This window comes from Leptopilina boulardi, unplaced genomic scaffold (assembly GCF_019393585.1).
Source record: "Leptopilina boulardi isolate dan_hultmark-lab unplaced genomic scaffold, ZJU_Lbou_2.1 LbouV2_366, whole genome shotgun sequence".
NCBI lineage: Eukaryota > Metazoa > Arthropoda > Insecta > Hymenoptera > Figitidae > Leptopilina > Leptopilina boulardi.
In genome coordinates, this window is record NW_026137936.1 from 592,305 (window position 1) to 614,659 (window position 22,355).

Here is a 22,355-nt window from a genome sequence, read left to right on the forward strand (position 1 = left end):
CTAAAAAAAACTTTAAATTGAAATTACTTAAAAAACCGACCATTTTTTTGGCTCAAATTTTATTCATATTAAAAGAGTGAAAGCTCTTTCAGACCTAAAAAGAAAGAATTAAATATTCCAATTTGTCTAAAAAATATGACACACTTGAAAGATTTTTTTTATATTAATTTTAAGATAAATGACATTTCGGACTTGAAAAATTAAAATTGTTATAAATTTCCAAAAAAAATTTTTTAGCTAAATAAAAAAATACGTATAGTTTAAAAATCATTAAAAAACAAAATTTCTTAGGTGAAATAAATTTTCAGCACCGAAAAAATTCAGCCTACCTAATTTGAAATGAATTCGATGTATATGAAAGTTCGAAACTTCATGAACATGAATACTTACAAACTCTCGATAAAAGATCTGGTTTCTTTCCAATTACCGCTTCTTCCAATGATCCACTGTCTGGACTCTTGGCTTCTAAAATTGGTTTGAAACTAGTGAACTCGGGACTAGTAACTTCTTTATAACTCAGCTTTTCATTTCCCACGGATTTATCATTACGAATCACAAGCCTTTCATTTCGTGGTACTAGCTGATCATTAGCTGTTAGTCTTTCATTACAATTTGATTTCTCCCCAGGAGTTGTAACAACTCTCTCAGGAGTTACTAAGCGATCGTTAGAATTCTTGAGACGATCGACTTGTTGAGAATCAACAATAATAACGCGAGGAGCTACCGTTGGTAGTCTTTCATTAGGACACCATGTCGAATGATTCGATTGATCTGTCGTATTCCAAATGTCCTCATAGTCGGAAATTTTATCTCCCGGTGAACTTCTGTAATATGATTCAAGAATATCTGATTCCTGATAGTGTTGAGAATTTTTTCTTGCCTCACGATCTCTTCGACGTTTGATTTTACAGGTCCCCGAGGGTGTTGTCGGTGACATGATACTCGGTGCTTTTGAGCAGACTAGTTTTGATGTTGGAGACAGTACAGGTGTTGTTGGTGATAATGCTGATTTTGATGAGAGATTCGAGGACAATGATTTTGTTGATGTTCCACTTTGTGGTGATAGTAGAGATGAATTTGGATCCGATGGTGTATTTTGCTGTTTTTTAAAAAAAGGTTCAATATTATTAGTGAATTGAAATTTTATTATCGCAGTTACTGGCCTCGGATTATACGACTTTTTCTGACTTATTTTCAAAAATACGACTTTTTTTCGACTTATTTTAATAAAATGCGACTTTTCCGACTTTTTTTTACATTTTTTTTTACAAAAGTTTTAAACAAAGTACGTTTTTTAGTATACAATGCAGATCTTTTTTATTTCAATTATTTAACAAATTTTTAACTAAAATTCTTCATTAAATTAATTATTTTTAATAATTTTTATAACATTCTTCACAAATTCAATTATCTTATAAACTATTTTTAAATTAAAATTTTTATAAAATTTGATAATTGTTATTGTTTATAATTTTATAAAAATTAGCAAGTAAAATTACCAAAAATTTTTAATTAAAAATCACTTCAACTTTAATTATTTGCAAAAATTTCAATTATTTTTAATGATTTTTATAATATTCTTCGAAAATTCAATTATGTGAAAGCATTTTTCAATTAATAACTTTTGGAATTCAATTTGTTTTATGTTATTGCTTATAAATTCTTCATCAACAGAAATCACTAAAAATTTCTCTTATTATAATTATTGTCTGAAATTTCACACAATTTTTTGAAATTTAATTATTTTCAAAAATTTCAATTTAAAAATTTCTAAAATTTTTTGAAATTTAATCATTTCAATTATAACTCTCCTGAAATTTATTTATTTATTTATTTCAATTTAGACGGGTAGTAATTACACTGCCCATTAGTACAGAGTACTGAATATTACAGAAAAAGAAATACAGTAATTATTGTGTGGCCACACTAGCATTATTATTATCGTGGTATATCAAGTATTGTAACTCTCGGACGAAGGTGTTGATTGAAACACCGAAAAAATTAAGGTTACTATTATGTTGATTTGCCTCACGACTCAATCTATTAATCACCGAATTATTCGAATAATTAGTTCTGACAAAATGTAATTTAAATAGAGGAACATGTCTCGGGGATCGTTGAGGCACATAGAATCTAAATAGATAGAAATATTCAATTATTTTTAATGATTTTTAAAATATTCTTCGAAAATTTATCTATAGGAATTATATGAAACCATTTTTCGCTTAAAAAGTTTTCAAATTATTATATTTTTGTTTGCAATTTCTAAAAAACATTTTAGTAACAAATATCAAAAGTTTTAATTTAAAACTCACTTGAAGTTCAATTAATTTCAAAAATCTAAATTTTAAATCTTTTAAAATTCATTTACTTTTAAAAAATGTTATCTAAAATTATTTAATAAATTATTTTTAGTTTTATAAAATTTAATTATTATATGATAATTAACAAAATCTTTTGAAATTCAATTTTTTATAAAAATTTAACATTTCCAAAATTATTGTTAAAAAAAGAAACACTTTAAAATCTGTAAAACTTGATTAAAATATTGCCTGAAATTTTTTATTTCGAATAAATTGCTTAAATCAGACTTCAAAAAATCATAAAAATGGAATTTAAAAAATTTTTTTTTTTAGAAATTTGTCCTACTTAAATAAAATTTTTAAAATTTGTCTTGTAATTAGATCGATTTTGAAATATTCGAAATAAATTTTCTTGATAATATTCTTATAGAATTATTCTTATTACAGAATTAATAAAATGAATTTAATATCTAATAATTTTAGTTATTTAATCTAAAATATTTATTAACCAATTAAATTTTTTTAAAATAATAAAATCGACTTTTTCGACTTTTTTTGGAATATAAATCGACTAAAACGACTTTTTTTATGCCTTAAAGTCGATCCGAGGCCTGTGTCAGTAAAAATACATAGTAAATCACCTGCAACATTTAGAAAAAAAAAATTCATGCAGGAAGTTTACAAGATTTAAATAATTTAATTGTTTATAATATAAAATCCAAAGAAGTAGAATATATTTTGTTTGTTATTATTTTTATTAATTTATTTTGTTTACTATTAATATTACCGATCAATATAGACATTTGTTAAAATATTTTTCTTTTTGTATCTTGTCTTGTAGAAAAGAAGCAATTTATTCGAGTGACTTTATAGATTAGGAAAATTAACTCAGCAAATATTTTGTTAATTTAAAAAGGCAATTTATTCAGCGAAATTTTATTCAATTGAAATTTATTTATTTTCCATTGGAATTTATTGAAATATATTCTTTTGAATTTTTTTCTTCTTCACTTATATAAAATGTATTATATGTTTGATAGTGAAAAATTACCTGCGATGAAGAGACATCATTACTCTGATTGACGTTGAAGGTCACTGTTGTCGTGACCGTGAAATTACTTTGACTTTGACTGATCCCCGGCTTCGCCCATCTTGGCGGTGGTGGTGGTGGTGATTTAATAATCTGTGTTGAACCTTGATGATGATTATTGTCAATGAGATTCTTATTCATTTCCGGAAGTATTGGCGAATTTGTGCTCGAGAGATTATTGAAATTAGTTAAATTCTGATGAAAATTTGATGATGGTGAATTCATGGAAAATTTATTGCTTCTTGTAAATTCAGTGATTATTGATTTGCTTGTTTGAACTTCGACATTTTTAGTTCTTTCGTTAATAATTGTACTTGATTCCATTGGGCTAAGAACATTATTCTCTACATTATGAATCACAGGCGAAGGGCAGCGTACGCTTTGAACCAAATTGGGCGAAATAAGCTTTTGAGATAAATTTTCATTTGGTGAAAGTTTCTCCAGCCTATCTTTTTTGGTATCGAATGGTTCATTAAACGTCGTTAGGTTTAAAGTGTTTGGCGGTGTTGGCCTCGGTTGACGTGGCGGTGATGAGGCAAAGGTTGACGTCGTTACTGAACTCGTTGGAGATGAGCCCCCTAAAAAAATAAATTCAATTTTGTATTATCCAATCAATTATTCTATTTTGTTAACAATTATTCATTTCTAGTAATTTTACACTTTTTTTTTTTGAATCTTTGGCTTAAGGGAATTAAAAATTGATTATTTAATTAGAAAATTTTTTTTTTCAATTTTAATTTGGTTTTGTTAAATTGTTAATTGAAATGCAATTTAATTTCAATTATTTTTCCTATTATTTATAAATTATATTTACCTGTATCCTGAGAAGAAATAGGAGCTAAGTTGAGTATAATACTTTCGGATGTGGGAGTTGAGATAATATTGTTGTTGTTGCCTGAAAATATAATAATAGTGATTAATATTTATTTAATTAATTTGTAATTAAATATATAATAATTATTAATTATATTTATTTAACAGAGAAATTAATCAATTTCTATTTTTTTTTAATTCTAAGTACAAATTATTGTTAAATATTAGAAACGTACAATGAAAACTGCTTAAACTTGAAGTGTTACTGCTCCCACTTTCTGGTGGTTTAGGATTTGCCATTGGATATCTCCAAAATTCTTGTCCTAACAAAGCAAGTGATGAGAGTTGTTGTCGATTTTTTGCTTCTCTCATTGCTCTTGGAAGTGTTAATTGAACTGGTAACTCGTCACTGCTTACCGAACAATGCAAATTAGAATCATTTGTGAAAATTATTATTGAAATTTTATTATTTATTATCAAATTTTCGTCAATTTTACAAAACGATTATAAAATTGGAGAAAAAAGTTTTTCATAATACAATTTTTCTTTAATTTAAAAAAAAAATTGAAACTACATTTTTGAGTTGAATTTTACTCAAGTATTATTATTAAATTTTAATTTAAGTAAATAAATAAATTAAGCTAAAAACAAATTTAAAATAAACAAAAATCGACAAAAAAAATGATAAATAATTATTTTATTAAAATATTATATTTTTAAAATTTTATTAATTCAGTTTTAGGACGATTTTTTTTTTCTTAAAAATTTCATTAATTTTCATCTCACGTGTAGGTTGTGTATTTATATTGAAGATATTTTTAAAATTTATTTTTTAATCCCTCTTTTTAATTAGGTAGTCTGAAGTGAAACACGATGATTTTTTTTTTTTTTTTTATAGAAACACATGACTCACCAACACTGTGAGTAGTGCGCGATGAGTGAAGGGATATTGTCGAATCTGTTTTCACTTGTTTCTAAACTGAGTTTTCCTTTGTTAGATTGAATGAGGTAATGTTCGATATAAGGTCCCTTTCCAGGTGGTAGTCTGACGGAAAGTGCCATTGTGTCGCTTTGACTGGATTGTCGAACGACGAAATTCTGCAAAAAGAGAGAAAAATAAAAGTTACATTTTTGCAATATTTTTCAGACTTGAAATTATTTTCAATTTTTTCTTAAATTTTTAATTTAATTTAATTTTAATTTTTTAATAAAAATAAATTTTTTTTTTAGAACAATGGTATTATTTAAAGAAAAAAATAATTATTGATTGACTTTTATAGTTTGAATTTCGCCTTTGAATTGTAATATTTAAACAGAGTGTTTAATTAAAAAATGTTCTGCCAGAAACTTTATTCGAGATTTTTTTTTCGTGTTGCAAATAAAATTTTCCGAATAGATTGAACTTTCCTATGAAGTTTTCAAGTGTGTTTTAGTAAACAATTGTTTCGCTAAGAGGTTCTCTTTTTTTTTTAAATAAACTTTGCTCGAGAACTTTTTTCTGGATGGTCTCATTTCTTGATTGAAAAGAGTAATTACGAAATGCATTGTTTTTTGGCTATATGGCATTCGCTCTGACTTGGGGATTATAACAATCGTTGAAGCCGGAAAACAATGAATACCAGGGAACAATACACCGACAATGCCTCACCTCATCCGTAGGCATTTCTGCGCTGATTACGATGGCTTTTGTGCTTACTTATAGTGGAAAAATGTATGTGTATGCAAAAAAACACACTGTGCACACTTTGTGTGGAGTTTTCACTTTTGTAATTAGAATTTTGGTTACTGAAAAAAAGAGTTTATTTTAGACAAAAGAAAAATAAAAATAAGAAATTACTGTATATCTATTTCAGATTGGATATAGATTTTAATAATATGTAGGTAGATGTTTTGATGAAAAAAAAAAAGTAAAATTGAAAGTGACTGAAGAGGTGTTGACAATAATGTATTCGGTGAAAACAAAGAAACATTAATGGGAGGGTTTATAAAGTCTCTTGAATTCTTTTTTTTTAAATTCCCTTGACAATCAGTTACGTAATATTGTGCTCGTAAGTGATTTCCCACAATAAGAACCATTGTTTTAAAGAAACAAGCTCTTTCGCACTCTCTGTCAAGTTAATAGGCATTGACATACATTTTCAACCCGCATGATTATTTTTCTTTTTTTTTCTTTCATTGAGAATAGTCTTGAAACTCGGTTATTAAGACAAATAATTGAACTAAATTCCAAGTAATAAAAATATTAATAAATTGACTAAAATGAAGAGATATTTTATATTTGATGACAATATATTGTAGTTAGAATAGAAAATTTTTTTTTATTGAGGAAAATTTTTATTAAAAAATACAAGTTATTTCATCTTGAGTTTCGTTTCAGAGTGAATTTGAAATCGAAATTTTAACATGAATCGCATTTAAATAGGAGTCTCAGGGAGAACTCGTAAGTCTGGTGTGTTTGGGTTTATGCCAAAAATTAAATACCTAGTATTTCAGTTCTTACGATTGTCCCTGTCTTTATGGTATATTAAAGTAAGGTGGAACGCTTGCCAAATTGCTGAACATTATAGAAAACGTCTCAAAAGGTGCAGTTACTTGTCTTCCAAAATGGTTTGTGGTACGATTGAACTTTTTACTTTGTAAATTGGTTTCTTTATCGGGGACGCATAAATGACCTTTAAAATTCATTAGTTATAGAATTTTCATTTCATATTGAATTCCATTGGATAGAATTTTCAGCTTTTATTCGAATTTATTATGATCTAAAGTTTATAACGTCAAACCGGACGATTTTCAAAAGTGTTACTTGAGGTGATTTTGATTTAAAAAAATAAATATTGAAAATTTTAGTTCTTTAAAATTTTTCCAATATTTAATTTCAGCTTTTTGAAATTGACGTACTGGAAAATTGTCATAAATAACTCTTGTTTCCATATTGATAAATTGTTAGGGGTTTGTGTTTTTTATGCGATTGACAAATAAGTCGGTTTTATGAAATTTTCTTTTTTTTTTTTTTTTGATAAAATAAACACTGACCCCTTCTTCCTTTCCCTGCAACAAGTGGAAGGCACCGGCTCTTTGAATTCCTGGGAGAAACCAGATGGGATGAGATCGAATGAGTCTTTCAATAAGAGTAATGTTGCAGGCCACTTCGCTTCCCGAATCTTCCGTCGAAGCTGAAGATACACGCGAGGTTGCAGAACCTTCCGACGATAAAGATTCTTCGCTCTGAAATTAAAAAATAAACTTTTTAGAAAATTAAATTAAAACTTTGAGAGAAACAAATTTATTCTTTTTTAAATTTTATAATAATTTATAATAATTAAATTATTTATTTATTTACATATCTTCCCCGCAGTCCATAAAGAACCATAAAAATAAAATTTTTTTTTTAATTCTCATTTTTGTTCGTTTTTTTTTTTTTTAAATAATGGAATTAAACAAAAAATTTTAGGGGGTCCGAAACATAAAAATCACCCTGTATACTGGTTAGTAATCTAATAATATTAGATGATTGTTTCTCTTATATATTTAAGAGGAGGGACCAATTAAATTTTAACCCTTTAAAATATATATTGTCGATATACGCTAATTTTTTCTCTGTCATTGATTTAGGATCTAAAATTATTCTAAATATAATAAAAAAAGTATATAAAAATATGTCAATTTTTTTAATTATATTTTTGGAACTTAAAACATATTCCATTTTAAAAAATTAAAAAAAGTATTTCTTTTACCATGTTAAAATTTTTTTTTATTTAAAAAAAAAAATTATTTTTTAAAAAATTGAAAATTTTTAAAATCCATACGATTGAATGTTCAGAATCATGAGAAAAGCGTAAAAAAAATTGTCAGTGAAAAATAATAATACTTTTAAAAATTTTTCATAATATATTATTATTTTTAAATATACTCAATGCTGTCCCTCTCCTTAAATATACCTACCTATATTTATAATAATATAAAAAAAGTTTTAAAAAAACTTAATGTCCGAATTGCAATAAATTTTTTGAATAAATTTCAATATAATGGAACTGTTATATATGGCACAATATTGAGACTCCAAAGTGAAAGGTCCTTTATTATAGTAAAATATCAGTTATAAATGGCATTTTGCACTTTTAGGTTTAAAAGCACACACACACATATATATATATATATATATATATATATATATATATATATATATATATATATATGTGTATATTCATATTTGTGAAAAAGAGTAGATTCTGATAAGTTTTTATTTCCTCTCTAAAATCCGAAAAATAATTCCTTTTGGTCAATGTCGTGTTAGGCGTGAAAAAAAATGAGAAGAATTTCGAGTTTCCCCATACTTTTATTCGCATTGGTCGTCTAGACGAGGAACATAAAGGGCAGATAAGAATGGCAATTTTCGCGAAATGGTCTTTTTACCATCTTTTATACTTACATCTCGACATCCATAGAGAGAAAGAAAAAAAGAATTCAGATTGCAACTTCAGGTGCGAGAACTGGAAAGTATCATGTCATCTCTAAAATCCTTATAAGAGAATTGACTCTTTAAACTTGATTTTGTGGATTATATATACACTTTCGGTAAAAATTTGTTTGATTTACAAAAGTCATCAAGACAATATTACAAGTGAAATCAAGTTTTAATTTCGAGAGAGATAAATGAATTTACTTAAATTAAAATCAATAAAATTAGACTTTAGATTTTACATTTTACAATTATGTAATTTATATATATATATCATATATAAATTCGTCAATCTCATAAGTGATTTAGAATTAATTGGCGAGACACAAAAGACAATAATATGCGGGAGGAAAAATCAAATATCTATGCAAATCTTGGAATAATAAATTGTAATTTAATAGTGACGTGTAGTTGACCATTAATTTTCACAATTACGTAAAGATTCAACATGTGTGTGAAAAATCATTTCTATGCTAATGAAGTTGGGGATGCAACGCGCGTAGAAATGTAGAGCGTTTGATGAATCATCGGTCAAACGGCATTTAGCAATTCTGATTGAAGTGTATGAAGAGAATTTTCGACAAATTGAATATAAAGAAATGCTAAAAATATAATTATGAAACATCAAAAACAAAAAAAATATCGATCGTAATTGCAGTGAATAAAAATTTATACTGAAAATCAATCCTTAAATTGTCAACTCTGCTAAAAATTGAAATTTCTTTGGAGATAAATCTTTCAAGATTTCAACGCGATAAGCCTCAATTTTGATGAATCGTCATTTTTTTTTTTTTTTTTTAAAGGAGGACTAAAAAAAGGATCATGGACCAAGGTTGTCTATATATAAAACGGTTTGATCAATCACTATCTATCAAAATGATTTCGTGAAATCGTTCTGGCTGCGCTGAAGCAAAAGACAAAAAAAAATGAAAAATCTTGGACACGAATAAATACTGGAACTTTGAAATTAAAAAATATATGTAATTTATTTAAAACCGAAGTTTAATATTGGAAATTGGGACGCATAATCCTCCTTCTATTGGTTGTACTATAGTGAACTGTAATCCACTTTTCTTTGTTGCGTGAAAATCGAATAATTCATGGCCCAGTGAATCGAGAATAGGAACAAAAAAAAAGGAATCAAGTAAAGCAAATTTCGAAGCTGTACTCGCGGATTCAGTAGTCCAGGTAACTGCCATTAAAACTAAATCAAGAATTTCGCATGGACTGCAAATTGAGATAACCCCCAGTGGTCCAATCGTAAAACCCTACAGGGAATATAATGCGGTATTAGAGTGTATTGTCACCGAGTATTCCTGAGGGAGGATTTACACCCCTGAATTGAGGATTAAGGGCCGACTCTACTGGAATTTCCATATTTACTTGCTTCACGATTCACGACTTTGACTTTCGACCGACCATTCTATGTTTCTGCTGTTTGTGTTGCATCTTGTTTCTGGATTACAAACTTTTATAGTCATTTTATATCACACAGCAAACAGGCATTCGAATTTTAATAAAAAAAGCATGGGTGTGCTTCTCGCGTTATAAAAAGCAAACAATCCTCGTTTCTTTTTTTTCTTTCTTTTTTTATAAAGGAATCCATCGAGATGGCGAAAAATATTTTTATTCGCTGACAAAATATTAATTTAATTTATTACAGATTTTATTGTAAAAATAATACCAAAACGTATTATTCAACATATTTATATATTTTCATAAACAAAATAATTTATTTAATTAAAAAGATCTTGAAAAATTTGTCGCAAAAGTATCAAGAAGAAATTTTGTATTTAAATCTAAATGTTTAATTCGTTGATACTTAAACAATACTGTAAGAATAAAACAATTTATTTGATATAAATAAATATTTATTTGATAATAGCCAAGTAACCGATTATTTGAATCAAATAAAATTGTTTTCAGTGTAAAATATATTACATTACATTTTAGCATATGAAATGCTAAAATTCAGATCCAGTTTAGTCGGGACGCATGATTATGTTCTAAAAATCATTAGTTAGAATTTTCATTTTATGGAATTTTATTTGTCATAATTATTTTTGAGCCGAATTTTTATTTGTTCGAATTAGTATTTTGCAGAATTTCCATCAAAATGATTTTCTATATCACAGAATTTTTATATAACCAAAAATTCACTTCACAGAATTTTTATTTACTCGAATTTTCATTTAACATATAATAGGCATTTTAAAGAATTTTTATTGGCTAGACTTTCGTTGCATAGAATTTTCTTTCAAATGAATTTTCATTTGTTCAAATTATTATTTGATATAATTTCTATTAAACCGATTTTTTATACTATAGAATTTATACTTAACTGAAAAATCATTTAACAGAATTTCTAATTGATAGAATTTTCATTTGTCTGAAATTTTAAATGTACAAAAAAATAATCAACAGAAAAATTTCGGCGCAATTTTTAAAATTAACCAATCACAATTTTATGGATAATTTATGATTGGTTCATTTTAAAAATCGCGCCGAAATCTTTTTGTTGATTGTTTGTTCGGCAATTTACAATTTCGGACAAATGAAGATTCGATTGATTAGAAATTCTGTTAAGGCCATGTGGGCAATAGACGTTTCTTGTGGATTCCAACATTCTTTGAAATAAATAATGATTTCGGGTTAAAATATTCAAGATTTGATAAAGGAGGGTGCAAAGCATAGGGCTGTTCTCCTCATTTACGTATAAAATAATAAAAATAAAGCAATAAATAGTAAAATAATGTATTTAATCATAGTTCATTCAGCGTCCACTCGATCGAATTGGCGCTGTTTACTGGAGCACTGACACACTCAAGCAACGTCTGTGTATGCGCCGCCATCTTTCTTGTCATTTTCGTTTAAAAATTAAACTTTTTAAATAATTTAACGCAAAATTAAGTTTTGTCAGGAGAACAGCGGGATGCATTGTACCCAAATCTATCAACCCTCAAAATTTTAGCCTAAAATCTTTTTGCATTTTAGAGAAAGTTGGAATATTGCAAAACACATTTTCCCATACTAGGTCACGTGGGTTTCTCTCACATCCCGTTAAATGATTTTTTGGTTAAGTAAAAATTCTGTAGTATGACAAATCGGTTATATGGAAATTATATCAAATAATAATTCAAACAAATGAAAATTCTACATGGAGAAAAATGGGAATGTTGTGCAAACAATTTTTGGATTGTTGTCAGTAGATTTGTTGACATTACAATTCAAAATGTTAATATTACAATTCGGATTGCTGTCAATACAAATGTATGTTATTTTAACAACAATACGCATTTTTTGTTGTCAATTTTGTTCAGTTTGCAATTCTGTACAGTTGCAGAAGCAAACTTCTAGCACATGTGCCACTTTTGCTATTATTATTAGTTTTTTTAAAAGAAATAACAAAGTGCTGTTAAATAATGACTCCGGTTAAAGTAAGAAATCTATTGCAAGTATAGTGAATGGATGAAGAGACAATTTCATCGTTTATCGGTAAGTTATACTCGGTTACTATTGAACCTTAACCTTGCATCTTAAAAAAAACAAATTTTTTTTTTTTTTTTGGTTTCAAGTTAAAGAATTTGATTCAGAAGCTGCATGTTCCACAGATTTTAATGCAAATGAAACTGGTGATATGACCTACGGAAATCTGCTATCGATTATTTTAGAAGGCGAAGAAACTGAACAAATTGTATATTAGACGGATCAAAGCTTTGTTAATAAAACAAATTGTATTGACGATTTAACAATTTAGTTTTGTTATCTTAACTGTTCCATAACAATTTTCTTTGTTCATCAAACAATTCTGTTTGTTCACCTAACAATCTGAATAGTTTCAATAACAATACCATTTCAAGAATTTTTTTATGTGCCAAAAACAAATAGAAGCGCTGGTTCAATATTGACAATCCGGAATTGTTGTGTGGACTTAATTTTTAGTAACTACAACAATTCTTTTTTCTCTATGTATGCAATGAAATTCTACCCAATAAAAATTCTTTAAAATGCCTAGTAAGGTAAATGTCCCAATTTGTGACCATGTCCCAATTTGTGTCCACTTGCACATTTACACGGAACGAAAGTTTGTAGCAATATTTGATATTATGGTGTTACTTTTTAGTATATTTGGTTACAATTGCGGAACATTTTGGCATGATAACGATTTTCGATACTATTTTTAAGAATGATTGAGATTAAAATAAGAATATTTAATATAGTTGGAAAGAAAATTTGATATAATATTTACGAAATCTGAAATCTTTTTATTGAAACACAAAAATGTCAAATTTTAATAAGCTCTTTATCAATTTTTCTAACCAAATATTTCAAATTTCGTAATTAGAATTCTATAAAATGATATAATTATTTCAGATTTTGATATATTTGATATGAAAATTGAAAAAGAAATATCAAAGTTAACGAGATTCGACGAAATTTGCCGAAGTTGAACGTTCGGAATTGCCCGATCCTCACCGAGTGGTAACGAAGACTGACGAAGCTCTTTAGACAAGCCCCTTTTTACCATTATCTTGATACAGACCTGAATTTCTTTTATATAATTAATTTCGAATATTTTACAATAAATCAGTAAAAAAAATTGTTCTTCAAAAAATAATAAAATATTTAATTATTTCCCAATAAATAATGATTTTTATTTATATTTTTAAACATGTTTTGATATAATTTCACCTTTCTCATAAGCGGTGAAAAATATGTCTGGTTAGTATATAAGAATGGTCACATCAGTTTTTCACATGAGCGTAAATTTGTATATGAAGCGTTATTCTGCGAATGTTATACGTATTATCGTTGGTATAGGTTAGGAATAAAAATAAGCCAATCGATGTAAAACAATGCGGTGTATGTGTGTGTGTGCATTTAAAAGTTCATATCCTCGTCTATCCTCGAGATGAGAAAGAGATAAAACTTTGGCGTAGAATCTATTGGTGTTTCTGCCGTCATCTGTTACGACTGAACCACTTCACTGAGAAAACGATATGTTTGATTCAAACATAATATGTTTAACCCAAACTTAAAATAGCTTTGTTATACAGTCAAACATATTTATGTTTAAATTTAATATATTCTCTGGTTGATTCAATGTGAAAATATATTTAATTTAAACATAAATTATGGTTGATTTCAATTTATTCATAATAAATTTTTATGTTTAAATCAAACATAAAAATTTTAAACATATTTTCAGTTTAAGCCAAACAGAAAATATGTTTGAATCAAACATAATTATTCAAACAAATAATAATTTTAAGCCAAAGTAGAAAATATTTTCTATATATTAAAATTAAACATAAAAACTGTGTTGGGTTAAACAAAAACTTTTAAACTGATCTTTATATTTGAAACGAATAATTCTTTTTCTCAGTGTTCGAATTTTTAGTATAGTTTTAACAAATTTCGAAATAATCTTTCCAAATTTTCATATAAATTTAGTAAATAACGAAGTGCGCGTCGGTTTAACTTACTTCTGGTTTTTCGTATAAATTTATCAATTTACGAAATAATAATTTCAATTTCTGGAATATATTTACTAAAAAGACTATTGGTAAAAATATACCGATTTTCGTTATCAAACCCAAATGTTCCGCGTTTGAAAAAGAGAATACTAAAATTTCCTATCAGATTTATCAAATATTGCTACTAAATTTCTTTCCGTGTATGCACGAAATAAAATAAAAAACAATTTAGAAAAATATTCAAAAAAATATTTTTTGAATATTACATTATATATCTTTCGTGTAGATTTGCATTTAGGGTCTTAGTATTCTTTAATAATTATAAATTAAATTTTGAAAATTTGCACTGCCGCCCTCTCTGCCAAAACGAGGAAAGTATGACGCCATCTTATAAAGGTTGTCATTAGACAGGTTAACAGAATGTTGTTAGCACAGGATAATTAACGTCTAATATTGAATTAAATTGTTAAGTAAATAATTCAAGATAATATAGTTTTACTGTTTGGAGGTTTTTTTTCATGCAAAGGTAAGTTAATTTTTATGTATACCTAAAAATACAAATACGTACACTAAAATGAGAATGATCCTATTTGTGTTTACATACAATAACACAACTTTAATTAAAGAAATTATTACATTTTTCTGAAAAATACTTCATTTATTAATTCTATAACTCTTAATTTTGAAAATTATTGTGATAGTTTTTATATTTTAACCTAAAATTATTTAAATATGTGAAAAATGTGACAGTGTAAGAACATCGAGTATTTTTTAAAGACACTAATTAGGACAAAGCATATTTTTATGTTTGTGTACCAAATAGTGAACATCTATTTCCTTTAGTTACATTTCTTGACACAAATATGGCTGCTGAGTACTAATTGGTACACCTCAGGTCACAAATAGGGGCAACCTAAAATTCGTCGGACACAAATTGGTACAATAACATCACTTTAAAAAAAAAGAAAATTTAAAATATTTTGATAATAATACTCAAATAAAAATTATTTTCTGCTCAAAAAATGATTACCTTTATATTAATGTAAAAAATTATCTCCATGGAAGAATATAAATCGAGTTTTTTCTTTATTAACTAAAGTTACATTCTTAGTAGGACACTAATTGGGACATTTACCTTATGTTAAATAAAAATTTGAGCAAATAAAAATTCTGCTCTCTAAAACTGAATCAGTCAAATTTGACTGAGAATCAGTGGAATTTCACTGATTCAGATTTAGAGAGTGTGAAGTGAGTTTTCGGTTATATAAAAATTCTGTAATATAGAAAATCGTCTTGATGAAAATTCTGCAAAATACTAATTCGAACAAATAAAAATTCGGCTCAAAAATAATTATAACAAATGACATTCCATAAAATGAATATTCTAACAAATGATTTTTAGAATATAATCATGCGTCCCGTTGAGTCTCAATTCTAAAAAGTCGAATAAATATCCAGCAGAAACATTGCAGAATTTTAAAATTAACCAATAACAGTTTTCTAGTTAAATAGAAATTTAATTATTTATTCAAACACGGGAAATTCTGTTAAGTGAATATTCAAATTAGTAGAATTCGATTTAAGAAAGATTCTGTTTTATAAAAATTATCTTAAATATCAATTTTTAAAAATGGAAATTATATAAAATGAAAATTTGTCGAAAGAGCGAATCTGTCATATAAAATTTCAATTAAATAAAATGAGCTTCTCAATATCAGAATTTTTTTTTGTTTGACATTAACTTTATAAAGAATTGTGATTATTCTTATTTGAAAATTTCCTTTGTTTCGTTAAAATCGTGAACAAAGTCGGTAAACTTTCTGATGACAAGTAATCATGGGATTCGCAATTAGCAGAACGTACTCAGTGTGCATCTCACGTCCTCATTTAATCCCTTTAGTCTAAACTGCCCTTGTATCAGTCTGCATTTCAAATTACATTTCACTCGCAACAGAATACAGCTTTTTTTACACAAAAAAAAAAAAATAGACTTTCACAAAGAGTTCAAAGTGAAATCATAAAATAAAAAATATTTGTCAAAACTATAAGCAAAAGAAAATCAAATTTTTCTGTTAGACAACAAAGGGACTTTCCAATCTAAAAGATGAAAGTATAGCGTATACAAATTATTATAAAAACATATGAAGGAATATAGAAGATTATCATTTTGAAAAGGACCATTTTGAAATAGCGGACTTGTAATACCATATTTTGCGTGCTTCCTAATAATGTATGCAAGTAAAAGTACTACCCACATGAGTCATATATAATTCCAGCGTGGGTTTGGAAGGCACAGTACCAGATTACAACTCATACATGATAAAATGGTACGTTATATCGCGGAAATGAAGCATATAAATAATAAATATTCAGAGGGGGATAATTTTAATGGATTCTTTTTTAAAATAAGAGAGAACATTTTTTTAAATCAATACCTGTACATGATGTAGCTGCGTAAGCTGATGTTGAAGTGGATTTGGTGGCGGTGTACTTGGAGATCCAACGACCTGAACAGTTCCGTGTTGCTGCAAATACGGTTCCAAGAAGACGTCATTCCTGAAGCAGAAAAAAAAATTGGAACACATTAATTCTCAACGCTCGAGGAATTTAATTTCTATTAAACAATGTCCTACTTGTTTACATCTAATTAATAATCTACACAAAGTATGTGTGATGAGTTATATGTATCGATATATAATCGCATAATGAAGATGACTAACGGAATATATTTGGCAGAGACAAAATTTAAAAACATATATACATTGGATTTTTACACGAAGCTTCAGTTTTATTTTTAATTTTTCAATTTATTAATATTCTTTAGATTTTATGATAAATCGAGAAATTAATAGTCTTGAATTTTTACAAATTAAAGGCAATAAAATATTTTCCTGATTAAATCAATATTATAGATATAAATCGAAACAAAACCACGGAAATTATTATTACACCGCATAAAAAATATATAAAATTCAGGTCACGTTTTACGCTTGGTTAATTAAATGAAGAAATAAGAAAATAAACTAGCCTTGAAATTGCGTTTTACATTACTTATAAAGAATCAATTCTTCCTTTTCTGCATTGAACCTAAATCTTGTAAATTATTGTTTTTTCACGCGTCAAAAAATTGAAAATAATTTGTTTTATTATGATGGAACGTTATCTATTATACATCTTAATTTGTAGCTTATGGTCTATAATATGGGTATTTAAATAAATGGTAGTTGTTATTTTTTTAAAAGCAAGTACATATATATATATATACACTATGTTTATGAGAATGTAATATTCTTCGCACTATGTTCGTGTAAAAGGATTTAAAGGATTCCCTTATCGTTTAACGGTCCGTGTAAGGAATATTCTGAACTCTCACTATATATACAAAACACTTCTCTTCCATGCAGAACCTCTTAAACGAAACACTAAATCTATCTCGAGAAAATCCTTGCACTTTCAAAGTATACCCACCAAACTTGGAAGGAAAAGAGATATTGTGTTCGCTTAATAATGAATTGTGCGCTCGCATAATAAAATTGTCGTAAACTGGGAAACCAGTATCTGATTATTTATTACCTTCTTCCTTTTTCTAAAGTGTTTTCTATATAATGAAAACGGGGAAGAGCCAAATTAATAGATATGTATAATAAAAATATTTCAAATATTTATGTTTAATTTCGGGGAGATATCAAAATTAATAAAAAAAATAAATTCCAAACACTGCAAAAAGAAGTATCTTATTTTCAGATGTTTTGGTAGCGTTTTTAAGACATTAAGATGTTTAATAGATGCGACTTGAAAACGCTACGAAAACATCTTAAAATAAGATACTTCTTTTTGCAGTCACATTTAACTGAAGATTAATAGACTTCTTTACTGATTAAAATAGATACATCTGGATTATTATTAATCGGTGAAACAGATTTGACTTTTTACAACAGTAGAGAATTTCACTAATCGTCAATGAAATATTACTGAAAATCTTTATGGAAAACGATTAATATTCAAATATATACATTAAGCACCATATTTGAGAGGACAAAACATATATTGCGCAGCCGTAGGTACTTTAATTTAGTTTTCACGCCCAACATTACCTACATGTTTAGTCAACTTTCGCTCTAAATATTGCATCTAAATATTCGGTAGTTTGCACTTAGACCATTAATAAATATTTAGTAAAGTTTCGATGCTGCGTAGGAAAATCATCCTTTATGGTTTCCTATCGATTTTCCTAATTTTAGAATTATAATAATAATAATAATTTATTAGGAATAATTTGTAATTCCAATCTGAAGAAGAACGTCTAAACCTCATTACGACAACTTCCTCTATGTCAATTTCGAGAAGGTAATAAAGAAATCGTAAGAAAAACCATAAAGAAACCTGTTTTAACAAGCTTCCCTTTTCTTTACAAAAGAGTGAACAAAAACAATTTATATATTTTTTTTTCCATGATTCAGAACACCGTTTAAAATAAGCTTGCTTGACAAACCGCTTATCATCATTTGAAGGTTCACATATATATAGAGCTAATGGTTTTTAACTCTGACGAATTCGTCACAAACGAACCGTCAATTTTTTTTCATCGTCCCTCTTGAAAATCTCTTGAGTTACTCTTGAAATAAAAAGAACATGCACCCCGCTAATCATGGGTTTCAACTCTCTCTTTCTCCCTCATGGACACAAAGTCGAATCTCCCAATAGTTTTTCACTGGATGACTTCTGTGTGGATCCTCGAGTTTCTTTGAACCTTTCTCCAATGGGCTTTTTCTTTCCTCTCGTTCGTTTTCATTTTTTTTGCTTTTTAAAGGGGTTAGAGGACAAGGTGACACGTACGTCAGCAATGCCACCCTAGTGCGAACGCGCATAATGCGTCTTCCGGAAGGTACACATTGGAGCACGAGGGCTCGTTAATACGTAAAACTGTATGTAGTTTCGATGCCGGTACCACGTGTTGAGAACCTGCAGTTGTCATGGAAACCCCCGCATCTGATCTCACAGACGACCCCGGTGCGGCGTCGGCGTCCCGACGCGATACACAGATTGGAGTTTCTCTCCACACATATACGAATGAGCAGACATTTCCTGTATATGTATATACACCTTGTAGCAAATGCAGTTTACATATGTGTTCTGCTCGGTTACCTTTACGTGAGTACAGGCCCAAAAGGACCAATGTCATCCTATCAACTGAACAAGACAATATATAGTCTAGATGCAACTTTCTCGGATTTTGGTATTACGTGTCACTTCTTTGCATATACAGTAGATTGTACATGTATATACGGTGACAGTGATTTAGAGAAAGCCGTACAGTTTCAGACATTATTATTCCAGAGGGTCAAACGATATAAAAATAGTTTTGTAAAGATCGTAAATCTTTTTCACATGCAGTGCAATTGTAGTCTTGAAAAGATGTTGTTGTTTTTAGAAAAGAAATAAATGGTTCTGTCATTCTGTGTATTATTAAATTCGTAATTACAGTAATGATATACAAACACTTAAAAATTCTTTTTGATTATGGTTCTTATATGAATAAAAAACATTTCTCAATAGGTTTTAAAATTAGTTTATGTTCCTGATTTAAGAAAAAATTGTGTTTTTATGTAAAAACAGTGTTTCATGGGGAATCAGAATTTATTAATAAACATTGATTTTAAAATACTTTTTTCTCGAAAGATGGATACTTTTTACAAAAGCAGCCAAAGATCCTTATCTTATAAATTTCCTAAATCCGAATTGTTTTTTGCAAAACAAAAAGTAAGAAAATAATACAATGACAGGTTCACTACCTCCTGCCGCCGTCAGATGGCAGAAGCGTGATTAATATAAAAATTCTGACGAAGCTGAAGTACGCAACGTTTATGATAAACGATTTTAATGAATTAATTTTTTAAATTGAAAAATTCTATAATTTTTGGCATAAAAAATATTTCTTGTAGTTTTCATTAATTAACAAATTATAAGAAAATATTTTTTAGGCAAAGCATTATAGAATTTTTCATTTTAAACAATTATTTCTTTAAAAATCGTTTATCATAAACGTTGCGTACTTCAGCCTCGTAAATTCTGCTCAATGCAAAACAAATAAGAATTTGTTAATTTTAGACATTAAGCATCCTTAAAAAGAATTGAACAATTTTTTCTCCTTTGTGTGAATGCGATCATTTTTGTAAAAAATTAAAAATACATTTTTTTTATTATCATTCTATACTTGTGATTACAAATTTCTTTTGAAGTACACTTAATGTTTGCTCTCATCCCGCGGTCTCCCCTAAATTAAAAGCTATTATTAGCATAAGAAATTTCATAAGATGCAAAATACGCGCATTTTCTCTGTGGATTAAAAATTCCTTTTTCCGGATTGAATATTACTTCGTAAATTATTTAAATTATAATTAGATTAGCGATAAACAATAATGAAGTATCTCAAAAGTTGCCATCAAAGAATTTCATAAAGTATTTCAATATACCTTATATGGTTATACCCTCTTCAGGAAATTTCGTTAGTTTCCTAGAATTACTCGCTGAAGGGTGAAGAGATTAAAGTGATCGGAAGTTCCTGGTGTTTTGGACACACGAACCGGATATTGGAAGCCATTCTATATTGAATGAGGACATAGGACAATTAATTATTAGCCTTGATGATATGGTCCTGTTCAATATAAAATCGTATCGTATGACCCAAAAGGTTTCTCTCTCCTTTCATTTGAGATATATGTGTTTGTTTGTCATGCGATAAAATGAAAAGAAATTTCTTTTTCTCATCGTAATGACGAGAGTTTTCAAAGTGATTTTGTTTCAGTAAACGAGAATTGTAAGTCACGAAAAATAGGAAAAGTTATACTATGATCGTTGACTGGAAAAAAATTCTTCCAATTCTCTTTTTTTCGACTAAATATGTTATTATATTTGCTCTGTCTTTTTCATATATATATATATATATATATATATATATATATATATATATGTAAGAAAAATACTTTTGCGTCAGCAACATATATATTGTGACGAATGTTCCAATACTTTCTCATAACATTAAAGTATACTTCTACTACTACTGTTCTTGAAAAACTTTGAAAAGCACAGTTTTCTCGTTGATTTATTGAATGAAACAATATCGATGACTAATATGTAGACTTTTAGGGGAAGTTGGAGGGGAAAAAAGTTTTAGAAAAATGGGGAAAGACCTTTTGTCAACTTGGATAAACACTCGGAGGAAATGAAGATTTGTTCCGTAATTTTCTCTTCTTCTGATTTGAGTTTCTTCATGAATTTTTATGAAGTGAATTTACTGATTTGAGACAGGAGATTATATTTTAAATTACAATTGAAATAATTTATTAAAGCGATGTTAATTTAATTTTTTCGTCGTATATGTAAATGGTTAAATGAAGGTTTATAAATAATTTAAGTTAGTTAAATGCGCAGGTAACATATGGGTTTTAATAATAAAAGAATTGAAAAAAAATTGACTACATTAAAAGTTATGAAATTTACTTGAATTTCCTTAAAATCATAAATTATGCTTTAGAAATTTTACAACAATGAGAAATTTATGTTGGATAGTTAAAATGATTGACGTGACTTGAGAATAAATAATAATTTTTTTCCTTTATTTGTAACAAAAAGTCGTTTTTATCCAATTTTAAGGTCTGATGATTTATTTTCCTTTCTTCAAATAATTACTATTTATTCTTTTTTTTATTGTTTCATTGTTTAAAATAATTATTAGCTTTTTGTGTTTTAAAAAGTATATATATATTTATCACAGAGACAAATATTTTTTTAGATTCAAATAAATGCAAATAAAAGATTACTCTCGTTATTTTATTAATTATTATATAAATGCAATTTTAAACAAATTCTTATATTATTTTTGCATAAAAACGATTTTTAAAAGTTGAAAATAAAGTGTAAATAGTGTAAAATTATGAAAGTTTATTCTGTTTAAAGTTATGTAACCTCATTGTAAATACATCACAACTTTATAATAAGTTTCTTCTCGAGTTCCTTAAAGTTGCTTCTTGAAAGTGAAATCTATTGCAGTGGTGCGAAATGTCGTGAACTGTTATGCAGTCGTTTAACCCATTCTTGTTGCAGATTCTCGTAAACAAGTTGCATTTCAAGTTTTATACATTTGTATATAGATATTTGTCGAAAAATATTTCATCATTTACAACTAAATTTTTTAAAACCCTTAAGATTTCTTG

The 22,355-nt window shown here is 27.4% G+C and overlaps 1 protein-coding gene and 1 long non-coding RNA gene across 9 annotated transcripts in view; one reads left to right on the plus strand and one right to left on the minus strand.

Annotated features, from left to right (window-relative positions):
* LOC127286957 (uncharacterized) overlaps positions 1-22,355 on the plus strand; it is an 84,743-nt gene that overhangs the window by 14,561 nt on the left and 47,827 nt on the right. The gene's annotated exons all lie outside the window — the stretch shown is intronic.
* The window catches only part of LOC127286913 (protein sprint), a 240,967-nt gene that overhangs the window by 11,529 nt on the left and 207,083 nt on the right, over positions 1-22,355 (minus strand). For 5 of the 7 annotated variants that reach the window (XM_051313552.1, XM_051313553.1, XM_051313558.1 and 2 more), the window contains 7 exons: positions 16,578-16,698; positions 7,240-7,431; positions 5,120-5,304; positions 4,443-4,618; positions 4,208-4,288; positions 3,355-3,971; positions 391-1,099 (listed from right to left, as the gene is read on the minus strand). In XM_051313552.1, coding sequence (XP_051169509.1) covers positions 391-1,099; positions 3,355-3,971; positions 4,208-4,288; positions 4,443-4,618; positions 5,120-5,304; positions 7,240-7,431; positions 16,578-16,698 — 2,081 coding nt within the window. The remainder of the gene's footprint in view (positions 1-390; positions 1,100-3,354; positions 3,972-4,207; positions 4,289-4,442; positions 4,619-5,119; positions 5,305-7,239; positions 7,432-16,577; positions 16,699-22,355) is intronic. The other 2 variants (XM_051313554.1, XM_051313556.1) reach the window with 1 other exon arrangement.